Source organism: Oculina patagonica, chromosome 9, assembly GCF_052425735.1.
Source record: "Oculina patagonica isolate OP01 chromosome 9, crgOcupat, whole genome shotgun sequence".
Lineage (NCBI taxonomy): Eukaryota > Metazoa > Cnidaria > Anthozoa > Scleractinia > Oculinidae > Oculina > Oculina patagonica.
The window spans coordinates 12,605,715-12,630,643 of record NC_135766.1 but is presented as its reverse complement, the minus strand read 5'-3'; the positions used below and the strand labels follow the sequence as shown (position 1 = coordinate 12,630,643).

At 37.5% G+C, this 24,929-nt stretch overlaps 1 protein-coding gene across 2 annotated transcripts; it reads left to right on the top strand.

Moving 5' to 3' along the window:
* The first annotated feature begins 202 nt into the window (after positions 1 to 202).
* On the top strand, positions 203 to 24,719 carry LOC144666237 (protein PHTF2-like). Of its 2 annotated transcripts, none has more exons than XM_078527640.1 (21): positions 203 to 518; positions 2,970 to 3,029; positions 3,285 to 3,354; positions 4,068 to 4,164; positions 5,237 to 5,345; positions 6,336 to 6,371; positions 7,472 to 7,566; positions 8,585 to 8,709; positions 9,951 to 10,141; positions 11,012 to 11,069; positions 12,921 to 13,006; positions 14,029 to 14,127; positions 14,998 to 15,068; positions 16,283 to 16,379; positions 17,110 to 17,241; positions 18,281 to 18,367; positions 18,809 to 18,873; positions 19,833 to 19,929; positions 20,977 to 21,072; positions 21,598 to 21,723; positions 22,674 to 24,719. In XM_078527640.1, exons 1-21 carry the CDS (start codon positions 480 to 482, stop codon positions 22,692 to 22,694), a joined length of 1,857 nt encoding a protein of 618 aa, XP_078383766.1. In that variant the 5' UTR covers positions 203 to 479; the 3' UTR covers positions 22,695 to 24,719. The 2 variants fall into 2 exon arrangements, with proteins under 2 accessions (XP_078383766.1, XP_078383765.1); XM_078527639.1 differs by having other exon boundaries at positions 8,579 to 8,709.
* The last annotated feature ends 210 nt before the right edge of the window (positions 24,720 to 24,929 follow it).

Sequence of the window (24,929 nt, the reverse complement as noted above, 5' to 3'; positions counted from 1 at the left end):
AGGGTATGGGCGCAAAAAGATTCGTGCAAGCTGAAAATTCCCCCCACCCCCCCCCCCCCATCACTTTTCTAATGGCCAACAATGAACTGTATACTTGACTTCCGGTAATGAGCGGAAGTGCGTTGATGAAGTATGAGCGAACCGAGGGAGCGAACCCTGGGATCTAACACAAAATCACATTGAGCCCGCGACAAATCAAAGATTCGCGGAGAGTGAAAAACTCTTCAAATAAAAGCGTCGAACTGCCGGTGAAGTTGAGATATTTATCCGTATCTGTACGCTCAGGAATGCTTTAACTCTTCGTAAAGCTGTTGCTGAATTCAAGATTTAAATGCGGTTTCCCTCAGTGACTCGATTCTTGGAGTGATATCTCCCTTTCGTCCAACATTTTTGACGTACACACGTGAGAAATCTTGTTGTTTTGACAATTTTAGCTGCCTGCCGGTATCAACTGCTACTCTCGGTCGTTCGAGAGGTGAATGGCTTTTGATCAAAGCATTTCTTGGTTTCAACAAAAGGTAAGACGATTTTATATACTAGATAAAAGCAATGAAACATGCTAGTCTTCTGTCTTCAAGTTAGTTCCGCTGGAATGACTTTCTTTTTACGCGTTATTTACTCTTCGCAAAAATCTGAACGACGTAGCCAAATTTCTCTGTAGTGTTGGTGCCTTCGACTAATATAGATCTTATTTAAATTGATATCTCTGCTTGCTTAAAACATCTCACTGTCCGTGCGTAACCAAATACTTATTTTACGAAATTTTGAAACAGACTTTCTTTTTGTTTGACAAAATAGCTACAACTAAGTTCAACTTCATCCGATTTTCGTAAACCACTTCAAAGCTTCATAGTACTCCATCTTGAAAAATTATGATGGTTTGCTATATAGTTCGTTTGATTCACAATAAAGCTTATATTTTCATTTTAGAGATTTTCTTTGTCTTGAAGTTTCATCCCTACACAGAAATATTCATGTAAAAGACTGATAAGTGTAGCGCATTATCCAAAATTGTGTAGCGATAGGAGTCGAGGGCATGCGCTAATAATTTGGGGCTTAAATCAATTTGTTGACATTTTGCTAAGCTTAACGCCGGTTTAAACGTCAAATTATTTAAGCTGCCCCTCGCTGTAACAATTGCAGTCATTGCTTTGTTGAAGCTATCATCGCCGAACAAAAAGATAAATAAACCCACCTTTTGTATTTATTAGCTGGGGATATGGCTGTGAAATGTTTTATCTTAAATTTCTAAATTGTTTTGGTTTTGTTTCGTCCGGTGAAACTGCGTGGGGTAAAACTCGAGAATTCTTAAACCTCAATTCCTTCCTAAAATTCAGGCCAAGTTTATTAAATTTCGCCTCATCTATGAAAAGTAATTGTTTTTTGGCATTTTTTATCAGAATTATGAATACATGATTATGACATCTGCTTATCTGAATGAGATTAAGCAAAATTTTTCATCGATTATTTTTGCTGATATATCACTTTATCAAATGTATAAGTCAGATAGATTAGACAGAAGGTTGTGGTTTTCAAAGTAACTGCATAATTAAATATTGGTCACTGGCAGACTGACACCAACATTGCTATTTAAGGCGTCTTTGGCGTAGTTTTATTTATTTATTCATTAGCCTCCTACTTGCTTCCTAATTGTGTCAATACTACACATTTTTAGCTGAAAAAACTGTTCTGCTCTGCAAAAATTTATCATTTGTTTCATCTCTTCTAAATTTCGTGTTTGGAAAACCATGTTCGCAATTAAAATGAAACAAAATATTTCCAAACCACAAGTGCCGAACAAGATGAAATATCAAATTGTAACTTTTTAATGAAATTTGCCAATTTGAATTAAATTATTGCTTAATCCTTCTTTGGTAGCTTTGCAGGCAGAACTACTTACATGTAATTAAAAAACAATAATTGCTGAAATGTTTACATCAAGTAATTGGTTTCACTTTCAGACATCACCTACATGTAGAGGGTCTGAGTCAAACATTTTGCAATCTGCCATTATTTTGTTCTTCCTAGACTGCAACCTGCAAACACCATTTCATGTTCTCCAAGACCAAAATCACCATAATTTATTTACAGTAATCTCCCAGATACAATGTAAATATGATAAGTATGATTGTATACATGAGCAACCCGAGCTGAGAAAATTGTAATCCTATGCAAGCAGGAATAAATTAGTCAAAAATCATCCTTTCAGGTTATATTATCTCACCTGTTTGAGTATATACAATGTACATGTGAAACAACTATTCACCTCAGTGTCGATTGGTGGCTAGCAGCAAATAAATATCCACCAAAAAAAAAAAAAAAAAAAAACCCCCCCCCCCCCCCCGGGCACTAGCCACCTCCCACTTTGGTGAATAGTTGTTAAGCAATTCACCACCTAACTGCTGCAGAGTATAAACCCTCTATCTATTGACCCACTCTGGTTCAGAGCCTGCTTGTTCTAAGGATAGATAACCCTATATTCACCAGAGAAATCACTACGTACTGGTTAAGAGTTCACAAAACAAACCACGCTATCCACTGGGCAGGAATTTATCTGGTGGATAGGGTTCTCTACCCTGTGAAAAAAGTTCCGAGACCAGAATAAGAAGAAAACAAAATTAAGTAGTGTACAAAAGTGGTGTTCATCTTTGGAGAGTAGATCTAATGTCACTGCCTTCTTCTCGGTCGCTTGCAATCGTTGGGGATATTGCTAGTTAATTGTTAATGAAAGTGGGGGCGTAGGGAGACACTTTCTCTTTTTTTCTTTCCCATCACCCACCACTCACGCTTCATGCTCGCTCCCAATCCTCTGGCTACCCTGGACTCTCTAATCAGAATCTGCGCTCAATCGGCCTTGGAGAACCCTGTGGAGGAGTCAGCTAAATATGACAGATGAATTTGCAGGAGACTACTTGTAGGCACAATATTCCTTTTTTCATCAAATGAATTTTTTGTTTTCTTATTTATAGCTCGGAAAATATGATAAAGCTTCCTGGGAAAGAACGTTTGAAGAACAAGAGCAGGAAACGGTGAACAATAATTATTTGTTATGAACTATTAGTTAATTTCAATTGAAGTACAGAATGTATCTTTACTCTGTGCATGTAATTAAAAATGTAATGAAAAATTTGGAGGAATTGTGAACTGTCAATAAAGTAATGACATGTGACTACCAGAAGCAATTTTACCAGTCTTGCCACTTTGTAAAAGTATCGGAAAATTTCCATGATCTCTTTATTATATTCTGATTTAACATTGATTTACTTCTTCTTTGTAACCTACAGGGTTTTATTCATGTTCCAAAGAAACCTGGTGGTCTTAAACCAGAACTCATAGATGTTGATCTTGTTATTGGTATGTTAAACCTGTCTAATGTCAAAGATAACAGTACAGCCCCAAAAATATTGATATTGCACGCAAGAGAAGTCTCCCAAGAAGTTTAAACTGTGTTGCAAGAAGTTACAATCATGTGTTTTTGCAGACAGTATAAACAAACTCGAAAAACATGAATAACGAATCACAATCTTAAGAATAAGCAGGTCATGTGTTATACTGGACTGACAATTTAAAGATCATGGCCAGTTTTGAGCTGTTTCACATTGTTGTGTGTATTTTTTTTGCTCAAATCACAGTCATCACACACAACCTCCTTTACCACCCTTATAGACCTTATGCAAAAAATGTCATTCATTTCGATTGTTTGGTCAATGATGGTGGCATTTAAATATAATTATATGAAATATCATGCTATTCTGAAAAGTTTCATAATCAGTGTTTTGGGTTAAATGGCTGCAAATTGTATCAATTTAAGAGATTTGTATGGAAAAAGTCACACTGGCCTGCCTAGCCTCATTTTCATGGTTGCATATAAATGTCCTGTAATTCCCATAGATTAAAGTATAGCCTAAAACTTCATACATATATACTTTACTTTATCTTTAAGTTAGGGCAATTAATTTTTGACAAATGGTTCTTCTGGGAGCAAAAATTAGCTGCCATATTTGCATAAATTTGGGTCTATAATGTAACTTACTTTTAATTAATAAATTGCTGCCATGTTGTTGTAGGTTCAACATTTCCCAAGACAAAGCCAGTGCACACCTGGTTTGCTGTTACACAGAAAGGACTAATCAGAGTTCTTCTATTTCCTTTCTTTCGATCATGGTAAGAAATCCACATCAACTAAAAATTAATTTAATTTTATTAATACATGTTTATTAGCCCAGCTCCCCGGCGGCCTGAAGGGCTGCAGAGTAGAGCCCCATGACCATGGAAAAAGGACAAAATTTTATGCATGTAGAATAATAGGAAAACCATGCATTTGATATTTCATGGTTATCATAGCAAGCTGCATGGCTCATGGGCGCATACTGTACGTACGTACACCGTCATGCAACATGGCAGCCATACACTGACCAGTTATAGGAATACTGCCAGGCATACAAAAAAAAGGTTAATCTTGATGTTGGACATCCATGTTATGGTCAATCCCCCAAAGAACCTGACAGCTCTCAGAACAAGGTATCAGCTTACCAGTTTTGCATGACCATATTGGAGGCTCAGGTGTAGAACTTATTGAGTTTGTATGTTTTTTGAAGTTTACTGCTGACCAATTGGATGCTGCCTTTGGATCGTGCCCCATTAATATTATTGTGCATGGTACCTGTACACCAGTCCACACAACATTTGTTTACTAATTAATGATGATTAGTAGCAGCCCCTCTTATGCACAGACCCGTGAACGTAGAGTTGAATTAGGCATGAATCATGAATCATCTTCTTTTTCATGACTTTATTCTGATTTTCTAGTAAACGTACGTCTTTGTTTTAGCTCTGTGGTTGGGTTTTAAACAGATGAAACTTTTGTCCTGGATTAGTAGGCCCTATGGCCAGCTAGAAGACCACACACTTAAATAAGGTTGTTTTTATTATTATTTTTTCAAGCTTTTTTGCCATGTGCATGATCTTGACAGACACAATATCCAGTCTTACACCTTCTGAGCGTAACAGTCTAAACAGGGATCGCCATGATGTTTACATGAACGTGAAAACATTTTTAGAATCATTCATGACACATGAGAAACCAAATAAATTATTTTTATGTGATGCCATTTTGCAAAGAGGTATAGGAGACCCTGTATGCAGGCACTTGTTCCGCTTTTAGGGTATCATCTCACGGGAGGCTCAGCATATTTACAGTGTATGTGTAATATTTATTTATTTAATATTCTTTCAGGTGGTCACAGCAGTTGTCACCCAAGTTATGGTTCCTGTTTTTGTTTCTATATTTATGTGAAGTCCTGGTACTTGTTATTTATTTGAGAGAATGGGAGAAACATTGGAAGGTACTAACTGGTTTTTCATGAAGACCAGGACTGTTGTTAAGGGCCATAACCCAGGGCTGCAAATAACAGTCGGTCACCCGGCATTTTTTTTATCGTAAATCATTTTACGGCAACAATGAATAAAATTCTACCTTTTGTTTTTGGTGATGTCCGACCACAATTTTGTTTGTCCGACCAAGATGGTGTCTTAGTAGAACATATGTCCTTTCAAGTGAAAAAAATTATTTGCAGCCCTGATGACCCGTAACATCTGTAACGGCTGAGTTCACTCAATGTTAGGGGTGAAAATGTTGATTGGTGTTATGTTACACTTGCATACAGAGCAAAATGCTATATAACTTAAATGTTACGGCTACTTAAAAACGTAATGACAGCCCTGAAGACCGTAAAATTAATTTATTGTATTGTCAAGTACAGCATGTCTGCATCCCAAAATGTCAACTCTCTCTAAAATTAATAGACACCACTGGGAAACGAAGAAGTCCTGCATCGCATGCATTTGTTAAAAAATGATACCCTTTAGTTGAGTGCATGTCAGATTTCTAGAAACTGGAAAGTTGTAAAAAGTCAATTGGGACATTTTATGACAAATTCTGACTAAAAATATATAATGCTGTCTTCAAGCAGATAAAACTTTCCAAAAAAGATAAATCTTTCCAGTTGTTATGCTTGCATGCTTGCAAAAATATTTTTCACACTTAATCTTTACTGAAATTCACTGGTAAGTTTCAATGTTGTGTAAAGAATAAATCAACCCACATTTTTCTATGGGCTATCTAACTTATAGACCACGATTATAGAAAAGATGCCACGAGACCTTCAAAACTTTGTAGTGAAAGTACTCGTCTTTAACTTGACACATGGTTCCACTTCAGTTTGGACATCAATTTTACGATGTCATTTCTGGTCTATGTTATTGACTATGTAGACTGTGGAAAAATGTGGTCCATTTTGTGGTCCATTTGTGAAACTGACTGACATCTTTTTTAGGTTGTGACGTGGTCAGAGGCTTGTGGACCTGCTCTGGTAGGAAATGTTTATCTTGAACTAATTAAAATATCCACAATGTTATTAGCTCATTATTTCTTGCAAATACAACATACCGGTTAAGTCCTTATAACAACTGTATACCGGTGATTCCACTGAATTGCTTTGCGCATCCTTGCTGCGCATACGTTTTCGCGTCATTTAGCGTGCACACGAGCATGCGCGCACACAGAACACTACTAGATTTTACACTAGCGCGGTGACCCCCATTTTTTATTTCATTTTTCTAATGCTCGTAACATAATTGTAACCTGGACCAAGTTTCAGAAATTTTTTAATACTCCTTCTATTTCAGTGGAATCACCTTAAATACTAATAAAGTCACAGTTGTGCACAGGCATATCTTTAGTAATAAAATACACTGTACATAATATCTCTACATAAGGGGCTCCACCTTTTAGACCTGGCATTTAATTTTGGACCTAACGTAAATGTACACAAATTAATAATAAGAAAGCATGTCAAATTCTCATTTACAGAAGTGTCAAGGCAAACATTATAAGATTTTGTAGTGCACATTTTCAGACATGGAGAATTATTAACACTACAGTAAACAGTCTTCTGCATCTTTTTGTGTATACTTCACAATTCACATACAATCTCTAACAGATAGCCACATTCTCTATTTTAGCACCACCCCACCCACCTCCCCTTCTGTGAAAATGGCTGTGAAAAGATATAAGCCCAGTTCCAACTTAACGGAGCTTTGTCAAATTGTAATTCTCAATAAAAACTCATTCACCAATAGATATGCTTGGGAACTGGTGTCCCAGACCAAGAGGTTGGGAGGGGTGGGAGCAAGAATCCACAAGACCCAGAAAGTACATGTAAGCAGGTCATGAGTCGATCATGCAGCAAGCTCCTGAGGTAACCCTCCCCCCCCCCCAAGGTCACATACACAAAAGGGAGAAGACTGCTGACTGCATTGGCTCGAGATTAACTTTGCCTTAATTGCATTTAGCCTCATTATAAACACTCAGGCTTATGTGAAATGCGTTAATCAAGATTGATACACTTTTTATTTACACACAGTTGTGCTATAACTGCTTGGTATGGAGGTGTGTTTCCTTAATTTGCAGATCATGTTGTTGCTGGGAGTGTTGTACATGTACATGGTGTCTACAGATTACTCTAGTTCATCTCAAAGAAGAAAAGCCAAAACTATCAACAGAAGGTACTAAAATGTGAAAGTTTGATTTGATACTGCACAGAAATAAAATAAGTTAGTAAACTTCTTCTGGCTAGCTCAGTTGGTAGAGCGCAGGACTGCTGTGCGGGAGGTCGTGGGTTCGAACACCAGACCGGACCAACACTCAGGGTCTTAAAATAACTGAGGAGAATGTGCTTCCTTGTAATTACATCTGCAAATGGTTAGACATTCTAGTCTTCTCGGAAGGACGATAAACCGTAGGTCCCGTCTCCTGTATCTTCAGTCTTATAACAGGGGACGTTAAAGAACCCACACACTATTCGCAAAGAGTAGGGCACAAAGTTCCTGGTGTTGTGGTCTGGCCTTTGTGTAGTAAATTACAGTATGTGTACAGCGCATTTGAACATTACATATGAAAATGCGCTATATAAATTGATTATCATTATCGTTATCATTATATCATACATTTTCTTTAGAAAAAATGTCCGTGTAACATTAAAACTCGAGAATCCTTTGACTGTGGAACCTGGTCAGGCATTTCAATTCCTATAAAGAGGCTAATTACCTTACATGAAATTTTCGCGACACTTTAATTTCGCGAATTTCGCGATTCTAAAAAATCGCGAAATTAAAGTGCGCGAACAATAAGTGTCGCGAACATAACATGACGCGATATTAAGTGACTCGCATATGTCAGTAATCAATGTAAATGGATGTTGTCGTCAATTGACTTACTTGTAGACATTCTGGAACTGCTCTATTGTGATTTAAGTCCCCTCCTGCGTTTTTGTTAATTTTGACGTTATTGTTCCTTCGATGAAGTCGTCAGTTTATATAATTCAAAGGCCTGTCAAAATATATTGCTAAGAAAATGTAATTTGTGTCTCACTCAAAAACGCGAAATAAGTGATTCAAAATACAATATATTTTCGCTCGCGAAATTTAAGTGTCGCAAATATGTGCACCTGAAAATCGCAAAATTAACGTGCCTCGAAAATTTCATGTAATAAGGTAATTGTATTCAATTCATGTTTAAACTCAGAAGAAGAGCTGTGAGACAAAAGAGGAAAAGCAGTGGACAAGAGAATGGAGGGACAGTACAGCATGATACACTTACAAATGGAATAAGACAAAGAAAACCACAGCAACAAACCAACTCAGGACCTGGTACATATTTTTTTATCAGTTTGTATTCTGTACCCTATTTATTTATTTAAATGACTTTCCAGGGCTGCGACCACTACAGTGTACTACTTTCCTATTCACCATTGTTTTATGAAAGCTCTCTTCCATGACTTTAACAGAAATATAAGCTTGAGCCTACAGACAGAAAAACACTTTACTGTCTAATAAATACATGTAAGTCACTGCATTTAGTGGGTTTCTTGTTCAAGGTTCTTTTTCGCTGTGACAATTTGGCTTTTGAGTCTTATTTTAAAGTAAAAAATAATTCAAGATGCTTAAGTTTTTAAACGGGGGCATGGAAGAAAATTTAGTGGTGAACAATCAAGAGGATAGTTAGAGTGTTTTTTGCCTCAGAAATATCGGTCAGATAGTTGTCCTTTGGAAAATTGATGTTCTTAAAACTACAACTTACATTGCATAATTATTAGTCTGCGAAGCTTTGCTTCTTGGCTAAAACATCAAATTTCCATGTGACAACAGTGTCAGCCCATAGTTCCTCTGTCAAAAGAAACATTCTACTGTTTTGATAGTAAGTAGGTACATGTAGGTTAAGACTGTGCCTGAACTGTAGCATGAAGCAACTATTCTTCCCTCCGTGGATAGGATGGTAGTCCATAGCAGGGTTGACCCCATGCAGCAGTTAATTTGCTAATACCCATTTATACACCTGGGCCCTTTGAGTTGTCCAAAGCCTGGATAACGCTATCCACTGTGGGGCGAGCAGATAAATCACTTAATCTACTGAATAGCTTACAGTAGTTTGTTTTGTTGGCATTTATCCACTGGATGGCAATTTATCTTAGTTTATTAACTGGGCCCTGGGTGGAGAGAGTCCTGAACTATGAGAGTAAAGGGTTAACATTGTGTCATTGAACTCAGCACAATGACCAAATGAATTTTTTTCTAGTGTACCAACCCTCCAAGTTAAGACCATTTTAGTCGCCATGGCGACTTAAATTTTGGAGCTAGTGACTAAATTTGAACCAAGGTCGCCAGCCTGGCGACTAAAATTGAGAGGAAGGATTGAAAGCATCAGCTTAATTTGGTGACTAAAATTTTTCACTGGCGACCAAAACTTGAGTAGTTGGTGGCCAAATGGCCACTAAGGAAAAAAATAAACTTGGAGGGTTGTGTACATGTAAGAGTAAAGGTCTACTGAAAAGTGAGTGTTCTAGTTTGTTGAACCTAATCATGAAAGTGAAATTTTTCATGTTTCTTCCCAGATTCCAATAATAAGGATACTGTAGAAGGTGTGGAAAACATGGATCAATATAATGCAAAGGATAATGACAATGATAAAACAGAAGAGGAGCTGAGTGAGAGTGGAGAGACCACTTCATCCACCACAGAGAGCGAAGTGTCTGATGTAGAAATGGACAGTAATAATGAAGATCCATTTGCCTGGGATAAACAGGTTAATCATTCATGTGAAATTTTTAATACATACAGGGATGTTGCTAAGGGCGGGCTGCCGGCTAATTTCACCGGCTGAAAGAGAACTTTAAATCCGGCTGAAATTTCACATAAAAACATAGACTTTGCTATTTTTTTGTACTGACATGGGTGATACAAATTGTGTGGAGACCTACATGTACTACTAAGAGATCATGTTCATGAAATTATTTTCTTTCAACAAAAAATGTAAGAGTCTGAACTTCTCTTTTGACTATTTTCAGTTATGTGGTACACACACATAAAATTTACCAGTTTTGTGGAAGAAAATTCCTTTCTGATAATGTGTCCCACACAATTACCAAACCAAGACATTGTACTTAGAGCGGTTTTCACTTGAGTGTCGAAAGTGCCCAATTTGCGTTTGCTTTCCCGGTTTTGCGTTCACTACACTTAGTGATTGGTTTAAAAATTTCGCGCCACTTTCTCGGCCAATCAGGAGTAAAACCAAAACCAAGTCGCGACTCCCTCCCGCACGTTTTCTCGTGCTTCGGTGCCAACTACATGTATTTGCTTCGAGTTTTGATTGGTTCACTGGATTGTCTGTGTCTTTTCCAAGAACACAACACAAGTGATTCGGCCAGACTGATTACTTTGGTTGTGGTTTTACGACACTCACATTGAAAACCGCTCCTCCCATACCAGACACTGTGTTACACCACCCTCTTCAGTTTGAAAATAATGCTCTGTAGCTTTTTATTTTTAAAATAAAATCATAAGGAAATTCAAGAGAAATTTGACCTCTATGTGCTAGTGACATTAATTTTCAGTGAAATTACAGTTATTTTAAAACTGAAAATAATTTTATTTTATTGAAATAAATGTTTTGTAGACCAATGGATCTCCAGGACTGGACACCAGTCCTACTCCTCCACCCACTGCAGAGAAAGGTAACAAGCTCCTAATTATTTTTTGCTGCTATATCCACACTTAACTTCTTGGATGGCTCAATAATGTATAATGCAGGGCTTGAAAAAAGTCTGGGATAAGTAGATTTTCTTGCCGGGTAAGTAACTATTCATGCTCTCTGTTTTGGGGTGGGTTTTTCTCCTCTTTTCCCCAAAACTTATAATTTTTTTTTTAAGATGGGACTTTAAAAATATTTTCCTTTTTTTAATATTTTTCCCCTCCTAATAAAATTCTTAATGAAAACCGTGCTCTCTTTCCTGATGGGCAAGGGCCCAGGTACTGAGTCATCTGCCAAGTAAATCATACTAAGAATTAAACTAAGACTAGCATGCAACAGCCCCAGGCAAGCAAAGTTTTACAGCTGCTTGTCTTGTAGAGCTTGAATTCAAGTGCTTTTTTTGAGCCGTCATAGCAGCATTTGGAGTTTTCACTCCATCTTTTTAATGTTTGCTTTTTACAATGCAGAAAAGAATCTGTGTACATTGTTGTAGCAACTTCCACTTACTACAGTAAAAACCCGCGTATAAGAACACCTATTTTGGCGGTTCAGGCTGATTTGGTTCTTATATAAAGGGTTATAATCTGCAAAATCAGCCTGTAAGTGTTCTTAAAATAAGTTTCTTAAAATAAGGAACATAGTAGGCTACCTTATTCTCACTTAATTTCGCGAGTACTAAATTTCGCGATTTTCGCGATTTTGAAAAAATCGCGAAATTTAATACTCGCGGAATATAGGACATGCGAAGTTTAAAATCGCGAAATTTAATATCGTACTGATAATATAAAAAATAATGAAACTCGATGTGTTTTATCATATTATTCTAACATGTCTGAGCTTCATGTTTAAGAGTTTTATGTTTAATTTTGTCCATTAGTCATCTCTCAGTCTATCTCGCACTCGTTCTCTCCCCGCCTCAATCTCCTTTTGCAGTCGTAGATGAACCTATTAGGGATTTAGACTGTTAAATACCTTACGTTTTGTCATGTGTATATTATTTTGTTTGCTGTTTCTACGTGACTTTCATATAAATTATTGTGTTACAGTTTCGGGTCAAAGCTTCATATTGAAGAATAGATAAAAATCGCGAAATTTAATAACTCACTGTACCTCCTCATCGCGAATTAGTATCGTTGGTCTGATTTTTCGCGATTAGTACTCGCGAAATAGTGAGAATAAGGTACCAATAGATGAAATCAATAATTATATATGCACACAATTGTATTTTACATGTAATTTTAATAAAATTGATAAATCAAGGCAATACTGTACTGTAATTGGGGTGGAACTATTATGTGTGCAATGAAAAGTAGTGTTGATCTTTGATATTTTTTCATATAAGAACAACTTTTATTTTTCAGGCTGAATGTGTTCTTATATAAATGGTTCTTTATTTCCTAAAATCAGGCCTGGGTGTTCTTAATCCACTTGTTCTTATACGCGGGTTTTTACTGTAGTTTATGCCCAACTATGTCAAACAGCAGTCAAAATGAAGTTTCTTTCCTTGACCAGTGTGACATTTACCTTAAATTTATCAAGCCTTCACTACATAGCTGCTGTTATGACCACCTTTAATCAATGCCTTCTGGGCAGTGACAGTTGTGGAAAAGTTCAACTGTTATACATGTACAGTACTAGTTTACAATCCATGTGATCTACAGTAATCTACATGTAATAGTTCAAGGTGCCTTTTGTAAAGGGTCCCTTAAATAGTTTTCTTTAAGGTTCCTAGAAGTTATTTTCTACCTACATGATTGTATTGGATAACTCCATAAAAGCTTGAAAATTGTCTTTTAGTTTTCTCTTACCGTTATAATGTTATTCTTCTCTTTAGTTATGGTCTCCATTTGGGAAGGAAATCAATGTAAAAAAGCTCAGTTAACTCTGATGGAGATCAGTGCTGCTATTGCAAATAAAGTGGTAAGTCAATTACATACATGTACAAACAATGAAGAATTCCCATTAACAGGTAAAAGTATGTTTTATCCTGTGGTATGAATTTTATGCCAAGGACGTATATATACGTCCTGAAATATGAGCCTCAGATACCCAGGACGTATATATACGTCCTCTGTAAAGCCTTGTTTTGGTTTTCTTGGTCGTTCGAAGATTTTTTCCGTGTAGTGGCCGTTTCAAAGGATCTGGGAAGCATTTAAGAATCCGCTGACCAAATAATTTTGCATTGTTGGCACAACATATGGTAAATCCAACATGGCGGCCCCGTCGGCAGCAAGGTCACGTCGGATGAAAACCACGGAAGTTTTAGCCAAAGTTTAAGCAGATAGAGACTCTGATTTTAGCAACGAAAGAAAGGGATAGAGTGACGATGTTTTAGAGTGCAATGAAATTAGTTCAGGTTCAGAGGACGACCATGAAAGCGGAGAAGAAATCGAAGGTATCGAACAACATCAGTGTTTTGTTGTGAATACAAACAGGCTGCCATAGCAGTTGTAACTGCCTAGCCAATTCATATAATATACTTGCTGTAGTGCCTTTTCTAGTCCAAAAATGAAAACTAAAAAGAGAAATAAAGTACCTAGGTGCTTAAATTGCGAGAAACTAATTTGTGTGAAAAATCCAATATGGCCGCCGGTCACAACTGTATCTGGGTTGGCATTCAAAGGGTTAACAATCTCCATAAAGATTCTTATTGAAAGAACTGCACATTAGAATACTATTGCTCTAGGTTTATAATGTACGGTAAGTGAATTTAAATTTATGTGAACATAAAGCTCTTCCTCTCCCCTGTGATAAGCCTTTATCTTTTCAAGCCCTCATACCCCTGCTTACCATTTCAAACCCTCTACAACCCCTTATGTATGAGGACGTCTCTTTTCAACCCGTTTGTAGCAGGCCCTTTGTTCAAAAGGTCCTGGTAGTCTTGGTAAAAATAACTAGATGGCCAACTGAAGGCAAACTTGCCTTTCTTTTCTCTGCCTTAGGATACTCATAAAAGCCACACAGGTTATGTGCAGTTTTCTGTAGTGGTCTCTGTGTTGCTGGCATTTATCCCATTACTTTTTCGCCTCTACAATACAACGGTGAGTAGCTCTATCTCTGCCATTCTGTACATTATTTATACTGTACATAGTTTTATGACTGGAATTTCAAGTCAGTATATCAAAAATTGATGTGAACTGTTCATTGTCGGTCAGTCAGTCTGTCTGTCTGTCTGTCAATTCACCAATCACTATTTAACAATTACTATTAGTTCGAGTAGTGTAAAACTAATTGAGAGCAAAACAATAAACGAAGTGCAGCCGACATGACTATCGCTCATAGAAAACGAGAGTAGTAGTCTAATCATTTTAAATAGAAGCTCTAAAAGGTTCTCTAAAGGGTTACAGTCCCAAACTTAAAAAAAAAAAAATATCAAGAATAATTGTCCCTTAAAAGAGCAGCCCACACGCGATCGGTTCTATCAGCCATTAGCATAACCACACTGACCTACTATTGGTAATCGCGCAATCTGATTGGCTACACAGGTGCCTACTATTGATCCGTAGAAGGCTCTCGGAGCGCGCGCGTAGTCTTCGCTGAATTTTATCAATCAAAACCTTCAATAAATCAATTCTAGCGACATTCTGAGTTTAATAGATCGGTCAGTGGGTTATGCTAACACAATTAGATGGCTCGCTCTCGGTTTCTACCGGCTTTTGATAGTTGGTTCGGGGCTTTGCCCCTCGCCAACTATCAGCCGGTAGAAACCTCGAGCTTGCCGTCTAATTGTTAAATAGAGGACAATAGGGGGAACCAATCAGATTCCCAGATTGGCAGCACGACTTAGTTTCTACTAATAAAAAAAAATATATTACATCTTAATTTGTCTCAGTCTACATGAATGCTTTTTAGTAATCTATAATTGATTGAAAGCAATTGAAATTTATTATATTTGCTTCTCATATTTTAAGGGAAATATTGGAAACCTCTTGACCAATAATACAGAGGATCTCTTGTGTAAAATGTTTGGATATTCAATGTGGTACGTATGATTTGTTCGTGTGCTTTTGTCTGACCTTATGCCTTGTACAATATTTATATAGCAGGTCATTCTCACCTAGCTTCCCATGCAGTCGTTCTTAGGAAACACGATTGCCTCTAATAACGACTGTGTGGGAGGCTAATTCTCACCAAGATGACAAGTACTTCTGTTCTACAGTATCTCATGAACTGTCATATTCTAGCACGGCCTTCAACGTGCTTGGAGGTCTTACAATTGCTTATAACACTGTAGTTTGCCCATTACGACCCACCATATGATAAGCTAACTTAAGCATGGCTAGCTGTAACTAGTAAGGTATTTTGTTCGGTTTTATGGAATAGACAAGCTCTTCAGTGCCTTTCCCCTCCCCCCCCCCCCCCCCACTCGCACAATAACATGTGAAAACTCGGGGAGCAATTTGGAAAAACCAGAGGAGTGAGAGTTTCGCTTAGAACTCTTGCACTCAAAGTGAAGACAACTTCTAAAGACAAATTCTACGGAGGCTATGTGAAGAAATTGTATCTGACTACAGTGTATCACGCTACACCTTCTCCCACTACCTCCTTTAAATTCTTCTACTGGATACAATGAGCTCTTGAATGCAGACACCGAAGGACCAGGTCTAATTTTTGGATGTGCCCATATTATTTAGGAAGGGAATTTTTGAAATCTGGTGTCTCAGTGTCTTAGTGAAGTTTCTGCATTATGGAGCTTGAGTTGTCTGTAAGAACACAGAGAAAAGGAGGCAAGCGTGGCCGAATGGTTTAAGGCGCTTGTGTTGTAATCCAGAGGTCCCCGGTTCAAGACCTGCCCTTGCCACTAGCTGGATTTGTTTCTCGGTTGTCCCGAGTTCAAATCCTCGACCACGCTTTGTATATAGCCAACTGATTTGCCTCCTGCCAGTTGGGATTTTTAACCTTGTTATGTTCATTTAAAATTATTTGTTTCCTCTGTTTCAGTGGCATGCCTGTAAACTAGCTATTTAAGATATGAAGCTAAGTGCATGACCACTATAAACATAATTATATTTAATTTTTTTATTTTAATTTAATAGTTACTCAGTCTCATCTCGCAGTTGCTTGTGGGACCATTACCGAAGACAAAACGAGTGATGAAAAGCCATTTTGTCACCAGTATTAATCCCACAAGCGACTAAGAGATAAGACTCGCCCCAGTTTTCTTCTCTACTGACCTGATACCTTCTCTGTTTGCAGGTCACGTGTTATTATAGTCATTAGCATGCTGGAGAGGTTCTTTCTTTGTTTCTCGTTTTTCTTTCTGCTTTGCGTTGCAGAAAAATCTTACAGAGAGGTTAGTAGATGTGCCTTGAGTGTAAAATTGACAGCAAAAAAATCCTTTTTATTTGTTCACATACATTTTCAGTGCGTTTCCTTGGCAGAATTTGTTTTATTTTGTCACGACGTTCTTCCTAAGATGATCAAGTCGTTTATTCTCATTTCGTTGTCTTTGAATTCGATACGAAATGGTTAAAAGAATTTAGTGATTAATCACTGTCGAGGAGCGCGGGAAAGTCTCTGCAAGACAAACGATGGTGGGATTGGTCTTTCAGCTGATTGGTTGAAAAGACAACATCTTGGCTGTGATTGGTTGACGCACGTTTCATGAATTTTTCTTTATCCAATCTTAGCATAGTTATCTTAGCAAACACAAAGCTAAAATTTCAACGTCCTTTGTTTCAGAGCGTTTTTATGTCCACACAAGTGCATTTTCGTTGATGCGTTTAAATTACATGTAATTAGTTTAAATTATTTCAAATCATTTTTTTTTTTTTCAAATTTTTCATAATCATATTTATGATCGTATAAAATCATTTCTTCATTTGCTTGAAAATAGTTGGATTCAATTACTTGTTTTAACCATTACTGCTAACATTGCTGAGGGATCACTTCATTTCTTTCAAATGTGCTCTAAGGTGTTGTTGCTACTGCTGTCGTTGTTGTTGTTATTGTTTTGTTGCTGCTTATGTTAATGTACTTTTTCTTTTCTCTTCTCACTCTTTCGCTATCTTACGCCATTTCAGCGTTGCCTGTATGCTAAATTATTTGGGTGGCTAACGTCGTCAAGGAAATCTCGCAGAGCGGGACTCCCTCATTTTCGTCTTCACAAAGTACGGAATATTAAGACTTGGCTGTCACTGAGATCTCTGTTGAAGGTGGGTTCTCACATCAAAGTCAATCACAGTCCTAGATTCAGTATAATGAATTGTAAAAATAATACTTTACAGTAAAAACGCTTCTTTTGCCAACGTCGAGACATTAGTCAGAGTAATGTTTATCCCAGCAAGAGTTTGTTAAGATATAACGCGCACTGGGTAATAGTTGGGACCGGATTTTCCCGTGCTGCCCACGGGTATATACGGAGTCAGCTAACGTGTTTACATCGTTGTTGCCACCCAATTCAGATCATGTGATGATTCCTTTGGGAGGTTACAATTGTGCAATTTGTCGCACGTAACTGAGTGTATGGGAGTATGTACGAACAGAACAATTGTAACCTCCCAAAGGAATTATCACATGATCTGAATTGGGCGACAACAAAGATGTAAACACGTTAGCCTATTTCGTCTTTTATGAGTGATGTTAATGCATGGCTGGCTTGGAAAACGTTGGCAACATCGTCGCAAAGTGAGGCATATCATAAACTTCTTATTAACTCTCCCTAACTCAGGATCGTACTTTTCGAATGTCACCCTCGGTCGTGGCTAAAAAGGGGAACCAATTAAGAGGCCCACTCCGTCTTTCCCTTCCCGTAATTATCTGAGAGCCTTAAAGGAACTATGTCACGGGGATTTCGCATATTTTTTATCTAAACTGTTCTGAAATTAGTGGTAGGAAATTAAATCCTTAAAAAACGTCATCTTTGAACATCTAAGGGAATATATAACCTTAATTTGCGGATAGAAATCAACCTACGGCTATAAATAACGACTTTTATGATGACGGGCCGAAACAACTTTAAAACGTTAGCCTGACTTTTTCAAGTTGCAATCCGTTTCCATCCGAGCCGTCCGCAGCCAAAGTTGCTCGTTAACAGTTCCAGTGCTCTAATATAGTAATTTTTTATAATTATGGACTATTATTTTAGGTTTCCTGCGACATAAATATATCTTTTGGCTGTTCAAAAATCTGGTAAATCCGTGACATAGTCCCTTAAAACAATCCAGTTTACGTTAAATTTTGTTTGAATTTCAGAGGCGAGGTCCTCAGAGATCAGTGGATATGATTGTATCATCTTCCTTCATACTCGGCATGATTCTAGTGATTCTGATGTGTGTACAGGTTAGTAAATCCCTCTGCAGGTCAAATCTTCACTGTAACCAAAACCTAACCTCATCTGGCCGGAGCTTTTTTGGGTTTCGGTAGCATTAAGCGACTTAGTCCATCGCAGGGGGTTACCCCCAGCATTAAATTCGCCGGTACTCATTTATACACCTGGGTGCATAGAGGCACTATGAGAGTGAAGTGTCTTGTCCAAGAACACAACACAATGACCCCAGCCAGAGTTTGACCGCGGACCTCTCGATCCGGAGTCCAGCACACTAACCATTAGGCCATCTTGCCTCCCCAAACCTACCCTCAAACAGGAATCAAAATCACTGGCTCGGCCAGATTCTGTTGTACGCACTTTCAGAATGCATTAAGTTCCTTTTGTCATAAATTTGTTTATTGCTGTTGAACCCCTTGAGGTGTTGACTTATTTGCGTTCCTGTTACTTTGCAGCTTATAAAAGGAACTGAAAAGGAGAGATTTTTGTCAATATTATTTAACTGGGAAGTGTCCATATGGTGAGTGAAAAGTTGTGCTTTGGGAATTAATGTTGCAAGTGTGATAATTTAGGGGTTACTTTATCGATAAATCTGTAAATCAGTGAATGTCTTGACCAAGAACTGACTCTCTCGTTTGCGAGTCTTGATGAACATAAGAAGATACTTGTTAGCTGCAGATAACGACAAAACATGTAAAAATATAGTAAAATTATACTCATTTAATGTTTAAAAAGAGGAAAGAATTGATAGAAACGTGATTTACTTGAAATTTGTATACCCTGCTCTTACTGGTATTTCATTTGTATTTTAAATTTAGTTACTGTTAGATTCTTTATTGTAAACAGACCAATACTTCCCTTTGTAGAGTACGGCGCAATAAAGATATACCATACTAAGGAAAACAGTCAGTCCGTCAGTCTATCTGTCTGTCTCAGTTGATTATCAACTGTCTGTCTGTCTGTCTGTCTGTCTAACATAATCTCTATGCAAACTTGATTAAGATATCTCAAGCCAAAGTCAACTTATATGCTTCGTTCAAATACAAAGCACTTTCTGCTCGATCAGCCATGCAAAATGAAGAAGACAACAGGAGACAGGGCCTTCCTTGCCGCTGCACCAACTTTGTGGAACGCCCTCCCAGATGATCTGAGAGCTTTGGACAATTTAAAAAGTTTTAAGTCACAGCTAAAAACTCATTTTTTTAAAATTAGCATATAATTTGTGTTCTTAGTGTTTTTAACATAGATTAACATAGATATGAATAATTTTATAAGTACATTTTTGTTGTAAAGCGCATTAGATCATATATGCATGGATTTTTGCGCTATAGAAATAATAAAGTTATTATTATTATTATTATTATTATTATTATTATTATTATTATTATTATTATTATTATTATAAGATATTAGCCTTACGTTGTTGCGTACAAATCTGTTGTTGTTTACGTGTTTATTGTTTTTTTTTTTTCGTTGCAGGTGCCTTGTATTGTCAGTTTATGTTCTACGGTTCATGACCTTAGGATCGAAGATCAACAGTAAATTCACAAATACTTCAGGACTGCTCACAGAGCAGGTCAGTTAAAAACAAAACAATCATTGCATTTATCATACATTGTAGTTACTATCTGTCTTTTCATTGGCTAAGAGCCTACAGTCAATTCTGGGAATCAGCTTTACCATATTATTCACTAATCTGTTAGCAGTAGCCTGTAGGTCACGCGCGCATGATTTCCGAGAGCAATGGCAAGCTCAGGAGTGGTGAGTGGCATCTTGCCCACAGCAAATTAAAAAACATGGCTCTTCGATTCGCTTCTTCAACCGAGCAAGAAATTGAAAAATTGCTGGACGATAAAGACTCGATAAACACAAAAAGATCGACAAAAGCTTTGAAGGACCTATTCCATGAATACCTTGAGAAGGAAAACATTCAAGAGCCGAACGACAAAAAGAAATTTGTGCAAGTGTTGAAATCGTTTGCCGTAATTTTCTTTAAAACACTGTACATTGTAAAAAAAAACGATTATTAGATGAGGTTTTTGTGATATCCGGAATAATCAAGGTCTCGGTAAGTGTTATCAGCCTCAGGCTTCGGCTTCGGCTGATAACGCTTACCTCGACCTTGATTATTCCGCATATCACAAAAAACCTCATCCAATAATTGTTTTTATATCAAATGAAGTTTTCACATTACTGTCTGACATATGATTATGAATTAGCCAGCTTGCCCACTGTGTACCACCCAAAATTATGTACTAGTGCTTCAATAAATTATTATCATATACCGTGAAGAAATCCTTCACAGGCATTGATTCGAGGACTTATACAAAAAAAATCAGGTCACTCTGGAGATATTTGGCGGTATTTCACGAGAAACCATTGTATATCTGATCAAAGTTTTCGGGGAAAAACTGATGAGCTCGGTGCATTTAAGTAGGAAAACAAACACGTGAGATATTGCCAAATAATTAACAGCCTCCAGCCTTCCGATTGGCTTAATCCTTCATGGTGTGGGATAAATCTTGATATCAGACCAGTTTTGTCTCACTTGCCTAATAATTGTTGCGTTAGGTTAATTCTTTAGAAACTCAAGTATCTGGACTCTGTTCTTTCTGTCCTGTAGATCAATCTTTACCTTCAGATGGAAAAAGCTCCTCACAAGAAAGAAGATTTGACAATTGCTAACCACGTGCTCAAGCTAGCCTCCAAACTTCTAAAGGTAACAGTCACTAATTATTGTTCTTTGCATCTAGTGCTGTAAACGTTTTCTAAGACATACATGACGACAATGGAACGAGGAGGCCACCAAGAACGTCTAGTGATAAGTCTAGGAAATTGTGATAATGTAAAGGTGAAGTCTTTGTGACCCTTTTGGCTAACAACTCCTATCTCTGTAGCACGAACGGACTTCAAGTATTATTCCCCCCTTGGGTGGATGTTAGTCCATCGCCGGTAGGTTACCCCCTTTGAAAGGCTATGAGACAACCTGTGGAGTCAAGTGCCTTGTTCAATCGCATAACATGGGGGAAACTTGTGACTGTTGGTCGTTTTAACGGTGTTTTATTATAAGAAAATGTATGGGTGTCTCACCGGAACAAGAAAAGTGGCCGTAATAACGAGGTGGCTGTAAGACGGGGTTCCACTGTAAAAGGGGCAAGAATTTGGATCTCGGAGCAGAGCCGATGATAACCGCGTTCTGTCTTCTGGCTGTGTCTGCAGTATTAACGGTTGTTTGTCTTGTCAGGAAATCGAGAGTCCGTTCAAGATGTCAGGATTATCTATGAACCCTCTGCTGTATAACATCACTCGTGTGGTTGTTTTGTCTCTGTTCTCTGGAGTCATGTCTGATCTGCTGGGATTCAGACTCAAGGTCAGTGTTATTGATACTTTATTAGCCATGGACCTAGCGTGCCTCGTGTTGCCTCGCGCGGCTGTCTCGCGCGGTTCCTCGCACAATTTTATTTTTAGACTCTCCGAAACCAAAAATGTAATGCGAAACTTTTTTCATTACAACTGATGAACATTGCTAAGTTTTGTTTTTTACTGACGCGTAAGACTGACTGACTGACTGACTGACTGACTGACTGACTGACTGACTGACTGACTGACTGACTGACTGACTGACTGACTGACTGACTGACTGACTGACAGTAACAGTAACAGTAAATCTTTATTGTGCCTTACACTCCAAAGGGAGGTATTGGTCTAGTTACAATAAAGGTGTTATAGCAACAATGCTAACAAATTACTTAATAACAAACAATGAAATTACAATGCAAACGTTTACGGTAATTATTGGACTATTACTTATACAACTATTTATTGATATAACTTTCAATTTAAAACTTCTTTTCTTTTTTGAAACATTAGGAAGATATATTTAGCTATGATTCTAGAGGTAGCATAATTATCTAGGTTAAGAAGGTACTTTATTTTTTCATGATCAGTTAAATCTACAAAGCGAGGATCAGTTTGTGACACGATTGAATGAAGCTCTTTTCTAATATCATTATACCCTTTGCAATACATTAAAAAATGCTGTTCGTCCTCTATGTGGTTTTCCTTACATACCAAGCACTTTCTTTCTTCAACTGGTATGGATGCTCCTGCATTTTCATATTTTCCAGTCTGTATGCGTAGGGAATGTACCCCTAATCTTAGTTTAGTTATTTTTATTCGATGCGCTGGATTGACTGACTGACTGACTGACTCACTGACTCACTGACTCACTGACTCACTGACTCACTGACTCACTGACTGATGGACAGACTTAAATGAACTTTGCCTGATCTAAGCGCTACTATTAATTTTCACTTTCAGGTGTGGAAGATCAAGACGTAGCAGTAATTGATGCAAAGGCAAATTATTTATGTTTAAATTATCACACGTTTTATTTTTCCGTTTAAAGGAAGTTGTAAATTTTATATAAGGACCACTTGTAAGTGGCGATTGTATAGAGCCGGCTTGTTCAGCCGAAAGTTGTGTCATACCGAACGGTGATATGCCACTTCTGTTGGAAAAAAATCTATACCAGCTAGCCTTCGAACCTTGTTTTTCACTCCTCACGGTCAGGGGAGAATACGGTGTTTTTGCACTGGCTTTGCACGGTGCGTAATTTGAACTGTATTTGAAAGTGTTTTGTTATAAGCAATGCGCATGATAGGACCGAGTGTGGCTAAAATTCAAGGATCTATTGATAAGTAATGTCTACAATCGGTTTATTGTTGAGTGCAGGGTCAGTTTAATTAAGCATGGTTACCACTAAATTGTAAGACATGAACTCCTACTGCTGTTTAATCATATCGATATTATGATTATATCAAAATTGAAGGACAGGATAACTCTCTTAAAGGGCCCCAGCATAATAAACAGTACCACACAATAGTACTGCCCAGTAGCTTTCATTTGAATGGTTTTGATTGGTTATAAATTAAAAAAAAATCAACAAACATTTTATTTTTCAATGTGAGTATTTTGAACCAAGTATACTTTTGCGTGACGCGATTTAAGCGTGAATTGCGTTACACGTATAAATAATAGATCACGCTATATAAAAGGACAAAATGCCGCACATGCAGTAGCTGTATTTGCAAAGAGTTCTCTTCGTTTTATACTTAGTAGGCCAGGATACTTCGCCACTAAATTATTGTATTTTTACACGTATTCTTATTTGAATGTGTTGCCCATTAAAGGAGCTACGCCACGGGGATTTTGAGGATTTTTGGTCTGAACTGTTCTGAAAATTAGTGGTTCCAGACGCTCGAGAACAACTTGAAAAGTTAAGCCTTAATTTTTCAAGTTGCAATCCATTTCCATCCTAGCCATCCTCAACCAAATAGGCTTGTTCAACAGTTCAGTGCTTTAATAAAATAATTGGTAATAAAAATGGACCATTATTTTTTACGTTTCCTTTGAAACAAATATACATTTTGGATGGGCAAAAATCTGTTAAAATCCGTGACAAAGCCTCTTTGACGAGGGATGTTGAGCCTGTGAACTCAATGGTGTCATTAATTAAATGGGGGTGGGGTTAGGCAGTGGGGACTGTTTGAGTAAAATATAACTTGCTATAATTCCTAAGCTCGTTATTTCAACTATAACCTTCTAATACAGCTGTCTGTCTCAGTTCCAACTAAGTTATTTGAAGGTAATTGTTATTAAGCCTGGTAAAAGTGTTGTTTTGTGTTTTTGTTCCCTTTGACCGTGCACAAACATAATACAATTTTTCAGCGTACGACCGACTAACCAATAGAAACGTTTCGGTTACGCAATTTAACCAAAGTTTGTGAGTACAAACTTTGAGTGCAGATCATAAAATTGTGCACGGTGGTAGACCATCTAAACATAAATCTTGACATCTTTGGTCATTTGAAGTTGACCGGGCTTCATAACTATTTCCCTCTGATTAAAAATATGATTTCAAAAGCGCAAGGGAGATATTGCCACGGCTTGTTGCTTAGTAACAGCGTATCTGGATAATTACTAAAGACAAAACCTCGATCAACGCTTTCTCTCATTTTTTTCTTTGTTTCGAGGGTGGTAGCAAACTGATAATTACTGCAAAGAACAGTGACTGTACAAGTTCTTTAAAGCAAAACCAAAAAAAGCGTTAGTAATAAGTTGTTGATTTTGAACAGAGCGGCGGCGAAGAATGAAGGTAGTGTCTCTCTCTTTCGCGCCTGAATATTTAATAGTAAGTTTAGCTGTTTTCTGTTCTCGCTTTTACACTCTTTCGTTGTTATCTGATTGTTGTCTTTAACACAAGCTGTAAACTATTAGAAACTTCCAAAAAGGCAAGCAATTATGATGATTATGAGCAATTATGATTTTCACTTGAGATAAATGATTAAAAACACTGTTGCCGTTTTTGTTTGTCTTTGTTAAAATTCAATTTCGTCCCCAGACCCTGCTCTTATTTTGGTCAGGACCAGAAACGCGGACTCTGGCCAGGTTCAATTCATATTTATTTGTCGGCCAATCAGATTCAAGCTGAAGTACTTTAATCGCCGGCTTCCAAATGGGACCTGACCAAAGTGTGTCCCCATTAAGCCCCCTCTCTTGGGTTCCCAAAATGAA

Coding starts and splice junctions, on each gene's coding strand:
- LOC144666237 (XM_078527639.1), top strand. CDS start 480: ATGGCTTTTGATCAAAGCATTTCTTGGTTTCAACAAAAG. Junction 6,372..7,471: donor AGGCTTGTGGACCTGCTCTG/GTAGGAAATGTT, acceptor CTTAATTTGCAG/ATCATGTTGTTGCTGGGAGT. Junction 10,142..11,011: donor CATTTGCCTGGGATAAACAG/GTTAATCATTCA, acceptor AATGTTTTGTAG/ACCAATGGATCTCCAGGACT.